The sequence below is a fragment of the Melanostigma gelatinosum genome (assembly GCF_949748355.1).
Source record: "Melanostigma gelatinosum genome assembly, chromosome: 11".
Classification (NCBI taxonomy): Eukaryota; Metazoa; Chordata; class Actinopteri; order Perciformes; family Zoarcidae; genus Melanostigma; species Melanostigma gelatinosum.
This window is the reverse complement of record NC_136644.1, coordinates 21906380-21921566: the sequence shown is the minus strand read 5'-3', so window position 1 is coordinate 21921566 and position 15187 is coordinate 21906380. Positions and strand designations below refer to the sequence as shown.

At 43.7% G+C, this 15187-nt stretch overlaps 2 protein-coding genes across 2 annotated transcripts; one reads left to right on the top strand and one right to left on the bottom strand.

Annotated features, from left to right (window-relative positions):
- The first annotated feature begins 916 nt into the window (after window positions 1-916).
- On the top strand, window positions 917-11962 carry chtf18 (CTF18, chromosome transmission fidelity factor 18 homolog). The gene is made up of 22 exons (XM_079279138.1): window positions 917-1131; window positions 2343-2432; window positions 2531-2681; window positions 3287-3476; window positions 3607-3699; window positions 4044-4096; window positions 4200-4341; window positions 4559-4783; window positions 4878-4975; window positions 5066-5189; window positions 5293-5429; window positions 5512-5605; window positions 5743-5841; window positions 5940-6070; window positions 6563-6677; window positions 6847-7071; window positions 7202-7351; window positions 7439-7569; window positions 8622-8766; window positions 8859-8957; window positions 9605-9674; window positions 11593-11962. Exons 1-22 carry the CDS (start codon window positions 1044-1046, stop codon window positions 11712-11714), a joined length of 2772 nt encoding a protein of 923 aa, XP_079135264.1. The 5' UTR covers window positions 917-1043; the 3' UTR covers window positions 11715-11962.
- Window positions 11963-12110: 148 nt separating this feature from the next.
- gng13a (guanine nucleotide binding protein (G protein), gamma 13a) lies at window positions 12111-14519 on the bottom strand. Its single transcript, XM_079279139.1, has 3 exons — window positions 14297-14519; window positions 12330-12437; window positions 12111-12232 (listed from the first exon to the last, which is right to left on the bottom strand). Exons 2-3 carry the CDS (start codon window positions 12425-12427, stop codon window positions 12127-12129), a joined length of 204 nt encoding a protein of 67 aa, XP_079135265.1. The 5' UTR covers window positions 12428-12437; window positions 14297-14519; the 3' UTR covers window positions 12111-12126.
- Between the last annotated feature and the right edge of the window lie 668 nt (window positions 14520-15187).

Sequence of the window (15187 nt, the reverse complement as noted above, 5' to 3'; positions counted from 1 at the left end):
GATGCACTACGGTATACAATATGAGCATGTGCAGCAGTCACCAAAATATAAAGTGAAGGTATAAGTAGACGGCAGTATAAATATGAATACACTAGCTCTCTCTCTCTCTCTTTCTCTCAATTCAATTCAATTCAATTCAGCTTTATTGGCATGAAAGTTTAGAAACAGTATTGCCAAAACATCAAAAAAAATTGAACATACAATAACATTAATATAACGTCTAGATTGATTATGAATTATATAAATATAGTGTGTGTGTGTGTGTGTGTGTGTGTGTGTGTGTGTGTGTGTGTGTGTGTGTGTGTGTAGGTCACTCACTGTTAATACATATTGGGTAGCAAGAGATGCCCCATCTCCTTGGAGTATTTTTAATTTTGAGATGTCACTAAATTCTTTAAAATCTGAAATTACAGAAAGTACATGTTTATTGAATGTTTCACATTTTAGGAGAAAGTGCATCTCTGTCTCAGTCTTTCTCTCTCTTTCTCTCTCTCTTTCTCTCTCTCGCTCTCTCTCTCTCTCAGGGAAAACTGAGCCATAACGGCCCCCCAGACGACTTAACCATATGTTGCTGTATACTGCACATTTTGAATTGTAAACTAACTAAACTAATATCAAAATCTGAAAAAAAGTGTTAAATGTTATGAGAAGTCTTGACTGGTTTTCCATGTGTTTAATTTATCAGTCAATGATCTTTATTTGATTTTTGGGTGTTTTGTATGTGGCTCTGCAGTAACGTCAGTGCTCGGCCGCGGTTGACAGTTCAGTTTGTATCCTGTGGAGTTCAGTAACACGCTCAGCAGCGTCTACACTGCAAACACTCACACGAAGAAGAAGAAGAAGAAGAAGAAGAAGAAGAAGAAGAAGAATCGCTTTACCCGGAAGTGATCCTTAACAACAAACATTTGCCGGGAAATCTGCTGCTCCGTCAAATCTGCTGCTGAAGTCGCGAAGGAAATATTAATGAGAGGAGTGTGTGTTTGTCTTCAGGGTAAAACACATTGCCGTGTCGCTGGTTGTCTCGTGTACCTGTCCGAGCCGACATGGACGAATATGACGAAATGTACGGGGTAGAGGACGACTTCGACGACCAGTTCGCCGACGAGCTGGACGCGTTGGCTCAGCTGGAAGGTGAAGGACGACGTTACCTGAGAAATAGAAGGCGTATCAGTCTTTAGTTTAAACTTTTACATTAAGCTCCACACCCCTCACACCTGACCCGTGAGCCCAACTTCACCATAAACCTATAGTACAACCCGGTGTAGTGACACCAAGTAGGCTACATCTACTCAAGTACTGCATTTTAGTACAATTTTGAGGTACAATACTTATACTTTGCTTGAGGAGGCTACATTTATTTCTCTGCTCATTTTACTTCATACTTCTACTCTATTCCAGTGAGAAATACTGTACTTTTTACTTCACTACATTTATTTGACATTCTATTTGCAGATTCAGACTATAAATACAAAAAATAACATCGATATATTTCTTTATATATATATATTGTTTTATTTATATATATTTTGTTTTATTTATTTATATATTTTATTTTATTTATTTATATTTATATATATATATATATATATATATATATATATATATATATATATAGATATAGATATATATATATTTTTTATACATATATATTTTTATACATATATTTTATATGTATACATATATATTTATATTATAAGCTCCACCTGTTACCAGCTGCAATATTAAAGTGATGTGCACAATGATGCATCAATAATTATAATCCAGTAATATGATGCATGCAAATGCATCATATTACTGGATTATAATTAAGTACTTTTACTTATGTACTTTAGTAACATTTTCACTTGTACTTCTACACTGCAGACCTCCGTCTCTGGTTGATCTGTTGTTGTTCATTTTACTTACTGAACTGCACAATTAATAGTTCTCTTTTAGTCATCAAACTCACAAAAAGTGTGCATTTAACACCTAGTTTGCTTTAATTTAATTTAGGGTTGGATAAATGTAAATAATCCACAATGCCTGCGAATATATCACATTTACCTACGCCCACGTGTATTTAATATGTCTTGTGAATCATTTTATGAGTTTATGTGCATCAAAATTCAACCTGATCTCTTGGAAGCATTTGATCTGTGATTGAATTAAGTTCTGTGGGTTTTTATATTCTAGTGGCTGCATACAGCCCCAGACAGTGGGATGGAAGTTGTTAATGTGGACTGTAAAAGTAATGTCCTTACTGTGAGATGTTGTGTGCATTGTTCGTACAATATGTGAGATACTCCTCGTAACAGAGTGATTGTCTCGGCTGTCTGTTTATTTATTTATGTGTGTTGGCGCAGAGGAATCCTCCAATCTGGGGAAACGTCAGAAGCAGCTTCCAGAAAGCGACATTCGTGACGTAGGGCACCTGCTGGTGGATCCGTCAATCAGTGAGTTCACCCTCAGATCACACTGGTCTCGTTCGTCCTTGTCGTGTTTGATGGTTGTTGTAAGTTTGTCCCCTTGAATCTGACTTTTGCACCCGCAGCCCCGAAGGCGAAGCGGAAGAAGCAGGACGTGGGAGTGGTCAAGCGACTGTTCAAATCACTGCAGACTCAAGAGAGCAAATCCCCGTCGCAGAGTGATGACATCTCACCGCCGTCCTCTCCGGAGCAGTACGAAACACCTGGCAACCTCAGGTAGGAGCGACGCATGGGCCGGTGGTCAACGCAGTGTGAGTGGAAGACATCAGTCGGAGGCAGATGTTTTATTTTTACACAGAATACTTTGGTTTATGCAAAAGGCAGACGCTCTGATCAAAAACAAATAAGAGGCACTTCAAAGCAACACATCACAGGGATGACACATGGCCGTCTCCTATTTATAGAGACACAAAACCACTTGCTTGCCTGAGAGCTGCAGCTGGTGACACGTCCGGTGTAGTGTTGAAGTATTTCTTTTGTTTTCTTCTTTTAAAGTTGATAATTTTTATGTGATTTTTGAGCACTTTATACATTTGCATCCTGGTGGTTTTCAGGCACTCCTTGTTTCGATACTGAAATGAACAGACAATTGAAGTAATTACATTAATAATTCTGAGAATATATCAAGTAAAAATACCAAACATTTGTTCAATGCAACCTGTAGGATTTTAGTTTTTTTCTAACATGTTGCTCAGACAAAAAGTAGGAATCTAAAGACATAACTTTGTCCGATTGAAGCATGTGATGACATGTTTCACATTTGATTCAACAATATATCTTTGATTTAAAAACGCACTTCTGAACATGTTTGTGTGTTTCAGGTCAACCCCCGCCGCGTTTAATATAAGTGGCTTTGCTACAATCCCAGAGACGCCCAGGCGACGTCCCACAGCGGCGCCAGCATCGCTGCATGTGCTGAAGCGGCCTCCTTTAGAGGGAGAGTACGTCAGTGTGACCGACTCATCGGGGAGTCGGATCTACCTCAGACAAACAGAAGACACGGGGACAAAGGTTAAACTCCTCGGCACGTTACACAGCATGCGTTTGTCAGCATCTCGTCCTGAATACTGATTCATTCTCAGCAAACACATCAGGTGCCTGTGTTCGTGATATGTTTTTTTGCATTTGTGTGTGTCTCCAGGTGGTGGACTGCAGATTGGTACCAAACTCCCAGGGTGCACTGGGGCTGCTGGCAGTGCCAATAGGTGTGTTGAGAGAGCAGGAGGCAGAGAGGGTGAGTGACCAGGCTGCTGCTGTTTGTGAATAATCTGCCAAGTAGCCTCCACACACTGTTGATTCTCATTAATTCCAGGTGCTAAAAGTTTAGTCAGTTTCTCTAAATCCAAACATTGGCTCATTATCAACCAAATACAGAGATGAGAACAACCATTTTCATACCAACAGAGTAGATCTATACTAAATGTCTGACACAAAACAATGCTTACTTACCCAAGCAAATGTTTGATATATTATTAAATTGATGTATTTCAGATCAACAGATGCAGATGTGTTGTAACTCTCAGGCTGTTGAAATTGCAAGTTTGGTTCAATTTCTGCTCTTACTTTGAAATCATGCAGCGCCACCAGCAAATTATGGAAGAATCTCAGCGTGTCACCGATCTGCTGACCAGGTAACTCACCGCCTGTCCCTGTCACACTGACACATCAACAGTCCGATGACATGCAGCAGCAGCAGCACATGTTTTTGTTTATTTATCTTGTGTCACCTTCCAGCAGTGTGAACGATGAGCTCGTTCAGCCTGAAAGCAGAGACGATGGAGAGAACTACGATCCTGAAGACACGGAGGGACGAACCTCCCGACTCTGGGTGGACAGATTCTCTCCCCGACACTACACAGAGCTTCTCAGCGACGATGTAAGTCATGTTTTGTGTTTCTCTGTAACCGCACGTCTACATGCATCCAGACTGAGTGACTGAAACCTCTTGAAAGCCGAACTGAACCCCAGAGATTCTGCTGAAGTGCCTCATAGAGCGCCGCAACTCTCGTCTTTCAGATGAACGGAAGGCATTCATTTTAGTTCCTCTTTAATGTCGTTAAAGATGTCCGCTGTGTGTCACTGGTTCCTTGTAGTTTACCAACCGCTGTCTGCTCAAGTGGTTGAAACTTTGGGACACCGTTGTGTTTGGAAGAGAGAGGAAGTCCCGCCCCGTCCGGTCTGACAGACAGGCTCCCAACCAGAACTCATTCAAACCCAATCAACCCAATCAGAATCCGAATCGCTTCAAGACCAAGATTGAGGTGACCGAGGAGCTACTGGAGGCCGAACTGGATCAGTACAAACGACCCAAATTCAAGGTAAACACGCCTGCATACTCCTGTCGGGGCAGTTTCAGTTTAATGACCTTTTTAGTTTTTCTACAAGACATCTTTTACTTTGGTCTTTCTCTAGGTGGCTTTGTTGTCTGGTCCTCCAGGTCTGGGAAAGACCACCCTGGCTCATGTCATAGCAAAGCATGCTGGGTACAATGTGGTGGAAATCAATGCCAGGTCAGACAAACGCAAATAAAAAAAGACACTAAGAATCGTAGCAAATCATAATTAGGTTCCCTGTTGTGACTTCAGTTGATGTTTTCGCAGTGACGATCGCAGTGCAGAGGTGTTCCAGAAACGCATCGACACAGCAACTCGGATGAAGTCGGTTTTGGGAGCCAATGAGCGGCCGAACTGCCTCATCATTGATGAGATCGACGGAGCACCTGCAGTACGTTTCCAACGATTCAAATCAGTAAAAGGAACGCGTTAAAGCACTCCTTTCAATCTTGGTTATGAGTGATTTATTTTTCTTCATCTGTGGTGTTCGAAAGGCTGCCATCAACATCCTGTTAGCAACTCTGAACAGAAAAGATGGACACGGTGGGGAGGCCGGTGCAGAGACCACAAAGAAGAAAAAGAAGAAGGTGTCCATCCTGCTTCGACCAATCATCTGCATCTGTAACGACCTGTAAGAGAGACGGTGGTAGTGTCACAGTAGAACGAGTGTCCTCTTTGCAGCCATTATCTGATTACATACGTTTCCTTTTTAGATATGTTCCAGCTCTCAGACCGCTCAGGCAGCTGGCCTTCCTCCTGGTTTTCCCTCAGACTCGGCCCTCCCGCCTCACACAGAGACTGGGAGAGGTCAGCTCTCTCACACACACACACACACACACACACACACACACACACACACACACACACACACACATATAAAAGGAGTACACAAACATTTGCGTACATGCCAACAGTCCCGGTTTACATTGAGTTTTTGTTTCCAGATTTCCCTCGAGCAGGGGATGAAGGTAGACTCGGGCACTCTGATGTCGCTGTGTGAGAAGACCGACAACGACATCAGGTCTTGCATCAACACACTGCAGGTGGGTGGCAGCACTGTACAAGAACAAGTCTTGTGTGTGTTGCTTGAGCAGTGATGTACAGCATAGTCATATCACAATCTGTGTTCTTGTCTGCACAGTTCCTCCACGGTCGCGGCCACAAGCAGGTGAACTTAAAGACCATCCAGAGTGTCTCTGTGGGGCAGAAGGACCAGAACAAAGGCTTGTTCCATCTGTGGCAGGCCATCTTCCAGTTACAACATACAAAACGGTACAGTCGGTCTGACCAGAGGGTGTCATGACATTCTAAATGTTGTGCTGGATGCTGAGAAACGGCCACAGCCAAAGTTCAAGTTTAGTCAGACATTGTGAAATGCAAAAGATCAGGAGAGTTTCACGAGTGGTCGGGGTCCCTGCAGCGTTCGTTCGGGTCCGCCGCTGTTTTGTAAGCCAACAGGGAAATTGGAAACCGAATATTTCAGGGTAACTGTAAAAGACTTCAAAAAAAGTAACGCGTTTTATAGTCGTCATAAGTCTCCTTTCGCTTGTCTGTGACAGACTTTTATTTTGCACTTTGATCAGTGAGTATGAATGAATCGAGGCCGCGGTCATCACAGCAGAATGAAATCATTGGCACAATAAAAAGGCACAGCAGGCAAATGTCAAAGGCGACGCAATCTTATCTATCGCTTTACTGTCTTATCTGTAAAACTCTCTCCGAACTAAATAGATGTTGACTAAACGTTCAAATGTGTTCCCTCAGGAAACGTATTGGTGAGGGCTTCGATGAGGCACCGGGTTCAGGAAGTGGAGCTCAGAGGTTCCAGCACATTCTAGATTTGGCTTCATCTAGTGGAGAGTTCGAGAAGGTCTCTCAGGTAATGAACACACCTTCAAGATAGTTTCCTGTAATCTTAGTGCACAGAAAAAGTCATGTAAAAAACCATTGTGCCGTGCTTTACACACAACAGATAAGCCACACATTCATAGTTTATATAAAACTCTACATTATGTCTTGGGTCTGATATCGGGTCTCTTTTCCTCCAGGGTCTCTATGAAAATTATCTGTCCATGCGTGTGCGGGACCCCAACCTGCAGAGTGTGTGTGAGGCTCTGGACTGGCTGTCCTTCTCAGACAGGTTGAACCATGTGATTATGCACGGGCAGAACTTCTCCCTGATGAGATACCTGCCCTTCCTGTCCGTCACGTTCCACTTCCTGTTTGCCCACACACACGTGCCCCGCATCAGCTATCCCCACAGCCAGCACGAGGTACGAATCCACGACATGATGATCAAATGATCTCAACAATCAATGTAGAAACAGAAACTACAACAATCAAAGAACAAACGCGTGAGATGTTTAGTGGAGAGATTATTGTGTCCTCTCTTGTCCTCTCCAGGCCTCCACCCGGCTCCTCAGCAGCAAGAACGCTTTGTCCACCATGTTGGCCGACATCCCAGCATGCATCAGAACGAGGATCAGCCAGCTCAGCCTGTCCCTCGATATTCTCACACTTCTCCTCGACATCATCTGTCCCAAACTACGGCCTGTATGGGGAAAAACCACGTCCAGTAAACCTGCAGCCCTGCATCTGTTCAAGTGAAAGTAAAGTTTGTTTGTGTGGTTCTCTTTCCAGGTGAATCCGCAGCTGTTCAGCAGCAGAGAGAAGGAGCAGATGCGTGAGCTGATCAACACCATGCTGGCATACAACCTCTCATACAGGCAGGACCGCACGCCTGAGGGGCAGTACACATACATCCTGGAGCCGTGAGTACACACACACACACACACACACACACACACACACACACACACACACACTCTCCTGACCTCAACTGTGTATTGCATGTGGACACATGCAGGGCAGATGTGTGTTTCCGGGGGTGTTGCAGGTCGCTGCTCTTGTCCACACTATGTTGCTCTGCATGGAGGCTTAGACAGTAATCCCTTAACACCTGGTGCGTGTGTGTGTTTGATGCTAGTGGTGTGGGAGCAGAGTAGCAAGCTGGTGGGAAAACAGGTGAGAGGATGCGTTCATGACGTTTCGACTTATTAGAGCCGCAACATGAGGAGGAAAGAAGTTTTATAGAAAGGAGGAGACCATCTGAAACATTGAGGCGTGTTATAAAAGATAAAAAGTGAAAGGAGCCGAACTCTGCAGGTTTTGGTTTAAACTGGCGCTTTAACTTGGGAGACCTTCGTACATCTCAGACATGCCGGCCCATGTGGAGGAGCAGCCGCGCCCCCACAGGGCCTCCTTCCTGCAGGCTCGCTGTGACAACGTGCTGGTCACCAACGACTGGTGCCTGCCTCTGGTTTTGGCTCTGCTGCTGCTTCTGCTGGTCTACACCTTCCTGTACCTGCCGTCTCTAGCGCACCACAACACCTCTCTCTGACACTCTCAAGGATAACGGCTTGGAACACAGTCGCGGGAATATACATTATAAACGACGCAGACGGCGGATACGCCGCCAGTCCCAACGGGGTTATTCGATTGGACGGCTCTTCTTTCTTTTTTCTTCTTTTTTGTTGGACTTTGACAGAATTGGTGCCTGGTTTTGGAGGCTATCTGTGGGACATGCCGACACAAAAAGAGTAGTAAACTTGAACTTCCTTCTCTTCAAATCAATCTTTTAAACCTTTAACCATGATGTGCTTTAATGTGGAGCTTCTATCTCAGTTCTGTTCTTATTTAAGCTAATATTTTTACCATCCTGATCGCCGAGACTACACGTGAATAAGATTAAAGAAAAAACTCTAAGACGGCGCTGAATGCAAGTGTTAAAGTTAAGTAAATGTGTGTGTGTGTGTGTTTGCAGGCGTGTCGAGGAGGTCGTGAGGTTTCCGGGTCTGCCGCCGCACCGTCAGCTGACGTATCAGGCCAAACAAACCATCGGCAGAGAGATGGAGCAAGAGAAGATGAGGCGAGCCGAGCAACTGATGCTGCAACGAAACCCTGCAACCGTGAGACGGATCTTAGGTTTTATTATGAACGGCTCAGCCGGTAGACGAGTTAATAAGCTAACGTGTTTGTCATCTGCTGTGTCTGTGTTAAGCCGAGAGAGGAGGAAAAGAAGAGGGCCGCTCCTACGTCCACCAGGAACCACCAGCAGAGGCTGCAGAACATCGTCAAACAGACCACGGTGGAGATCAGGGTGAGGCACACACACAGACCCTTGTTCTTCTCTATAATATTCTCTATAATCTGACTACGTCCCCACAAAACCATTGATACAAGTACAGTATCTTTACACAGAAAATAGTTGTTTTCTGCTGTAATAATGCTCCGAATGTCGTATATTGCTCTTTAAATATTGATGTAAGTTTTACTTTAATGTCATTTGATTTGTTACGCGATTAAATATATTATTTTAACCCATAGAACCTGTATACATGTGCACATTTTAAGCTGAAAATGTCACCACCGTGGATATTATAAACATGGATTGATAAACTAAAAAGATTATCGGCACTGTCTGAGCGTCCCGCGGTCTTCATGTGTTAGTTGATGCCGGCAGGTGGAGCCAGTATCTGTTTGCCCTGAACCATCAGAGCCGCTCTGGCTGAGCTGCAGCTCGAGTGCTTCAGGAATAGAGAGAACCTCTAGAGGGCGGAAATGAGGATAATGAGGAGCCACTGGGTTACAGTCCCTCATGGTGAAACTGTGAAATCAGGCTAATGAGAGATGGTGCGTGATGTGATCGTTCCTTGTTATTGACCTCCTTCTTGAGGACGGCGTTCCAGAAACTTCCTGACTAAACCTCGTCCTCATCCTGTGTTTGTGTGTTTTCATGTCTTGCAGCCGGAGGTGGACTTCTTTGGTCGAGTTGTTGTCCCCAAACCCCAGAAACCACAGCCCACCTCAGAGACAGGTACTGTAGAACCCCTGGATTGTGTGACACCAGTGTGGCGTCATTCACACAAGCTGTTCAGGTCCAAACACAAACAGAGGTGATAACTGATGTGTGTGTGTGTTGCATAACACCTCAAATGCAGAGCTCCTGTGGCTCCTGTCAACAGCTCCGGCATTTTCCCTCCATAATATTTGTATCATATTTCTACTGGCCTCATAAAATGCCTGACGTGGCTGGACCTACAGTCCTTTTTGTTTTCTTTTTTTGGACACCAGCCAATACACTTAACAATCGACATATTTTACTACATGTATAATGCTGCTTATATACTTGAGTTTGCTACATTTACTCATAGAAGTCTGCTGTTGTTCGGCCTTCCAGCAGCTTTGTGTGACTGGAAACAAAACGGGGACGGCTGTGTCCAAGTGCAGCGCAGCTCCGCACCAAAAACAAATTTGCACAAAACAATTAAAGCGGAATTGTGTAGCTTGTTCTCATTATTTTCAGAAAGTGGACACAACTTTGGAGCATAGTATTGTTCCTCTGTGGCTTCTTATAATAACCAGTAATAAACAGCCCATTCTTGCTTTTGTTTATGTGCAGTATTTGTCATTTACTGCATGAACATGAACATCAACCACAGAAACCTGTTCCTTTAACTGTGGAGGGAAAACAAATACCGGTATTCGTCTGAGTCAAAGTCGTCTTATTTTGCCTCACAGGTAGGATTACTGTAATTGCAACTCAAAACATGCTTTGCACAGATACCTGTAGCTTTTTATTCAGTCGTTGACATCGGCCAAGATTCAGCGCTCCAGGAAAAGTGGATCCATTAAAACCACTCGCGTTCCTGAAAGCACTGCATGATTGAAGTGGATCGGTGGGCTGGAGAAGCAGAGCTGTGGCTGTTTGTAGGTCAAAGTAGGCTCAACACCGGGGTCCGCAGCTCTCCTCTTCATTTTCACACGTTTGATTAATTAATCAAAGCAAACGCTATGCTTGCATGAGAGCCCCGAGGGGTCACGCAGATGTTTCTGCATATTTAAACAATCTTTTGTGAAATGTGGCGAGGTGAGTAAAACACCGGTTGATGGAAATGATGAGTCGAGCCGGTGATACACTGGGCTGTGAGTCGGACTCCAGTTAATGCTCATTTTCAGTGTTTGTTATTTTAGCCTCTGGAAGACAGAACACAGGGTTTGTTTTTCATCACAACTTCTCAGAGCCAAAGCTGATAAAAAGGTGAAATGTTAACAGAAAAGGTATTCAGGTTTTCTAATCATATGAGAGCTCCAAATCCTCCCACTGGGGAAGTCATTTATTTTAGTCTCTAGAGGATTAGATTAGAGCTGAATCGATTAGTTGATCAAATTAATCCGCGACAGTTTTGGCAATCAATTAATGGTTTAAGCTCAAAGCTAAAATGATAAAAAAAAAAAACATACTCGTTCCAGATTCCAAAACTGAGTATTTCTACTCGTCTATGAAAATAAGCTGAATATTTGTTGAGGTTCAGAGAAAACACACTGGGCTTTGGGACATTGTGATTTCTGACATTTTTATGTTTTTAGCTTTTCTTGTCTGTTTTATCTTTTACTTTGCATTTCGTCTTTTGTTGTGAAGCAGAAAAGTGCGATATAAATAACTTATTATGATTAATAATCAATGCATTGAGCAAACAATCACCAGGTTTATTTATTTATTGACTAGTCATGAGGTCACTTGAGAGAAGCTTTAAGAACAATCAGCCGTGTAGTCTATAAAACTTCATGTATATTACCTTCTTATTTTTGATTTAAAATGTCTATTTTATATTTGTGATTCAGGACTTTTGCAGTACTTGTTTTTTGTGAAGCACCACAACAATACACTACTATAAACCTGATTCTGAATAGAAAAACACCCAATAATAACAGCTCCTTCCCGTTCTCTGCAGGTGAGAAGCGTGCCGTTGTTTCTCTGGGGAAGGCGGTGGGCGACAGTGACGTGTGGTTCCGGTTCAACGAGGGCATGTCCAACGCTGTCAGACGAAATGTCTACATCCGAGAACTACTGTGACACACACACACACACACACACACGCCACCGGCTGTTTGTTACATGTAAGTGCATCAATGAATCCAAAATCCAGCTGTTAACTTCAAAACAGTCTTTATTTTGATTGACAGTGTAAAGAGCCAATAAAAACGTGTTGTTGAACATTTCTCAGCAGTCCATGAAAACAAACCTCTAGAAAGCTACTCGGTGCTGCACGCTCACACACAAACACACAGTAGTCTTTACTTAAATTAAAAGCATTCAGGAGTCTCCCAATAAATAAACATGATGATAGCAATAATATGTGTGAGTGAGAGAGAGAGGGGGAGAGAATGGGTGGGTTAGTGCAGCGTGACTTTGCGTGGGAGTGCATGATTCTTTAGTTTATATGCATCCGTGATTGTGTGTTTTTGTGTGTGTGTGTGTGTGACCATTAGAGGATCACACACTTTCCCTTCTCCACCCAGGGGTTAGCTCTCATCAGCTCAGGGTTCAGAAATGGATCTTCACAAACACAACCCTCGATCCACTTCACCAGCCTAGAAATAGACAGAACACTGTGAGCACGAATCTGATCCTCAATACTTAAGTGTGTGTGTGTGTGTGTGCGCGTGTGTGTGTGGACTGCACACTCACTCAGTAACGGTGATGGAGGATTTCTCTCTGTTGATTGCCAGCTGATACTGAAGGCTTTCCACTTCTCTCCTCATCTGTGGAACGTCTAACTCCTCCATGATGCTACTTCTGTTCACACACACACACACAACACACTTTACATGAAGAGTTAGGTGGAAATCAAGATATATCAAATGTTTTGTGTGATTTCTACAGTTAAACACATGATATATTGTTTTTATGCCGCAAGGGGTCGTGACGTCGTGTAGTAGCAGCGTTGCATCATGGGAGTTGTCTTCCTTTTCCCAGGTAGTTCATCGTCGGGAGATTTTTCCTGCAGCGGTCTCCTCTCCAAAAACAACCCGACCCGGTGATTAAAACCAGTAAAAACCCCTCGTCTGGTCACAACCAGTACACATTTGCAACCACAGAGCGTTTCCCTTCACTGAATAATGATAATAAAGAATAATTCTTAAGGGTCCTTTAAGAAGTAAGAGCAGAAACGGGCAGATTAGAGGAAAGTTAGTCTGGAAAAAGCATATTTCGAAGGCAGAAATATTTTCTTCTTGTTTCCTTCTCTTGTGACCCTTCAGATAAATGTTGCGACCCCTCGGTGGGAACCACTTCTCTGTTAGATATATTTATGACGATTATGGAGAAACCCGTATGAAGACCAGATGGCAGCCGCTCTGGAGCGCTTCTCCAGAGGGAAGAGGTTAACGGGACACATTCATTTTGAGATAGTTGCTGTCAAAATGCCACACTGACCTGTTGATGTAACCTGCCGCGAGTAGTTTTAAAAAAGATCGTAACTACTTAAGTGTCTGTACCTCTAGTGAGGGACACTGTATGGCATTTTTGTATCTGATGGAAGATATTGAACCCTTTTAAATTAAATAACTGTAGTAATACTCTATTTTGTGATAGACATCGTTATTGAGATATTAAATGACCTATATCATAATACATTCTGGCCATATCGCCCCAGTTTGTGATGCTGTCAAACTACATTGTATTATACAAAGAGGTTTGTTCAAGACATTTATTTCTCATTGAGGATAAATAACACACATACATACGTATGATGCAATACTGCTCAACAGCACATCAAACTACATCCTCCAATATCATCCCAAATGAATCCACACCAAGCGGAACATCATAACCTTCATTGATGATTTATTTATTGTCGTGCTGTTTTAGACTGCATTAGTTTTAGCCTGGTGTACCTAATAAACTGGCAACAGAGTGTACTCGCACTGTGTACTTTCAGAGCAACTGTCGGGTAAATGGAACCACTGAAGTACAAATACCTCGAATGCACAGCTGTAGAGGAAACGGCACGTTAAGGTAGCGTTATACCACATCAGAAGTACATTATAAAGGTTTTTATTGTCCGCTTGAGTATTTCTATTTCGAGAAATGCCTGTTGTTACATTCCTCTAAGGTTTAAGATTTTAAGTATTTATACTTTAATTGTAAAGTGTGCCCCACCCTGCCACAGGCCACATTACAGCAGGAAGAGAGAGAGAGAGAGAGAGAGAGAGGGCCCAGATGAGAGTTCAGGCCGACCAGGATCAGTTAAGTATTCTCTACTGGAACTGTCTCTCCCTCCTCCTCCTCCTCCTCCTCCTCTTCATCTTTTTAATGGATCTAAGTAAGTCCTCTGCCCGCCTGTCTCCACCAGCATCCACCCTCCGGTCTCACCAGCAGCCAGATGTTCCATTAAAAAAAGGCCTTCATCATTTAATCATAACATCCTCCAAATGTGCCACAGTGACATCAGCCTCCATCGCTCACCGAATCTGAGATATTTCAGGCTGCTGATCGCAGATCTACGTTTAAATGAAGTCATAGGAGGATGAAGCGAGCACAGCTGGTCACAGTGTAGCTAAAACATCGTGTCAAACGCATTTGTATCGTGATTATGTGTCAATGGAAATGCATTGCCCACCCCCCTCCACACGCAAACAAACAACCGCTCTTACCGTCAGGCCTACCGGAGGGGACCGCGGGTCGATTTTAGTGTGCAGCCGGCTGATGGGAGATGCAGACGGGGCTTTGACAGCGACAACAGCAGCTGGTAGTCGGGAGTCGGTGGAGTTTTGCCCGGCGGAGGAGTCCGGCTTCAGTGCAGGAGGAGGAAGGAGGAGGAGGAGGCTGTGTGTGTGTCGGCTGTCCGCGGTGCAGGGCACTCCCCTGCGCTCCTCTCTGGTAGCGACTGGATGCGGGATGCGCAGGGCGGAGGAAAAGGAAGCCGCGCCGCCTGGTTTGACAGTCAAACGAGCGGCTGGAGCCGAAGACGCACCTGTATGGAAATCTGGACACACGCGCCAGAGGCCAGGGGACACGCAAATGAGGACTCGCCCTTAAAACGCACCTAGATTTATTTTATTTTTTTTAATTCATATGACCGGATGTGTCGGTTTCTGTGGTAATAGGCTACGAGAGATTCCCCTGAGATCTGTGCTAAAATTAGAAATGAGGTTAAAGAGCGAAGTCGCCAGAAAAATCCGAGATGGGACAAAATGTCTTATCCCTGGTTCCACAGACTCCCTTTAGTGTGACCACTGAAGTACCGAGCTGGAGTCTGTATACAACGTTCGGAGGCGTGAAACCTCAGATTCTTCCCTCAAAGCTCAGGCAGTTTAAATGAAAGTTTGTGTAATTATGTAAGTCCAAATGTCAAGTCAAAATACAAGATTTGACCCTCCTAAATGTATCCCAGTCATGAACATCGGGGCCAATAAGAGCTAGATTTACATTGGTCTATGAAACATTTAAATGTTTTACACCAACGATGGAACCGCCCAACTTTACAACTCCTCAGTTATGGGAATATACAACTATGGAGGTTCAAACAGATTGTGCCTTCAAGC

Bases quoted from the DNA above. Each gene is read 5' to 3' on its own strand.
- chtf18 (XM_079279138.1), top strand. From the start codon at position 1,044: ATGGACGAATATGACGAAATGTACGGGGTAGAGGACGACTTCGACGAC. The intron at 7,072-7,201 runs GTACGAATCCAC...TGTCCTCTCCAG, and splicing joins ATCCCCACAGCCAGCACGAG to GCCTCCACCCGGCTCCTCAG. The intron at 8,767-8,858 runs GTGAGACGGATC...GTCTGTGTTAAG, and splicing joins TGCAACGAAACCCTGCAACC to CCGAGAGAGGAGGAAAAGAA.
- gng13a (XM_079279139.1), bottom strand. From the start codon at position 12,427: ATGGAGGAGTTAGACGTTCCACAGATGAGGAGAGAAGTGGAAAGCCTT. The intron at 12,233-12,329 runs GTGAGTGTGCAG...GTCTATTTCTAG, and splicing joins TCCTCCATCACCGTTACTGA to GCTGGTGAAGTGGATCGAGG.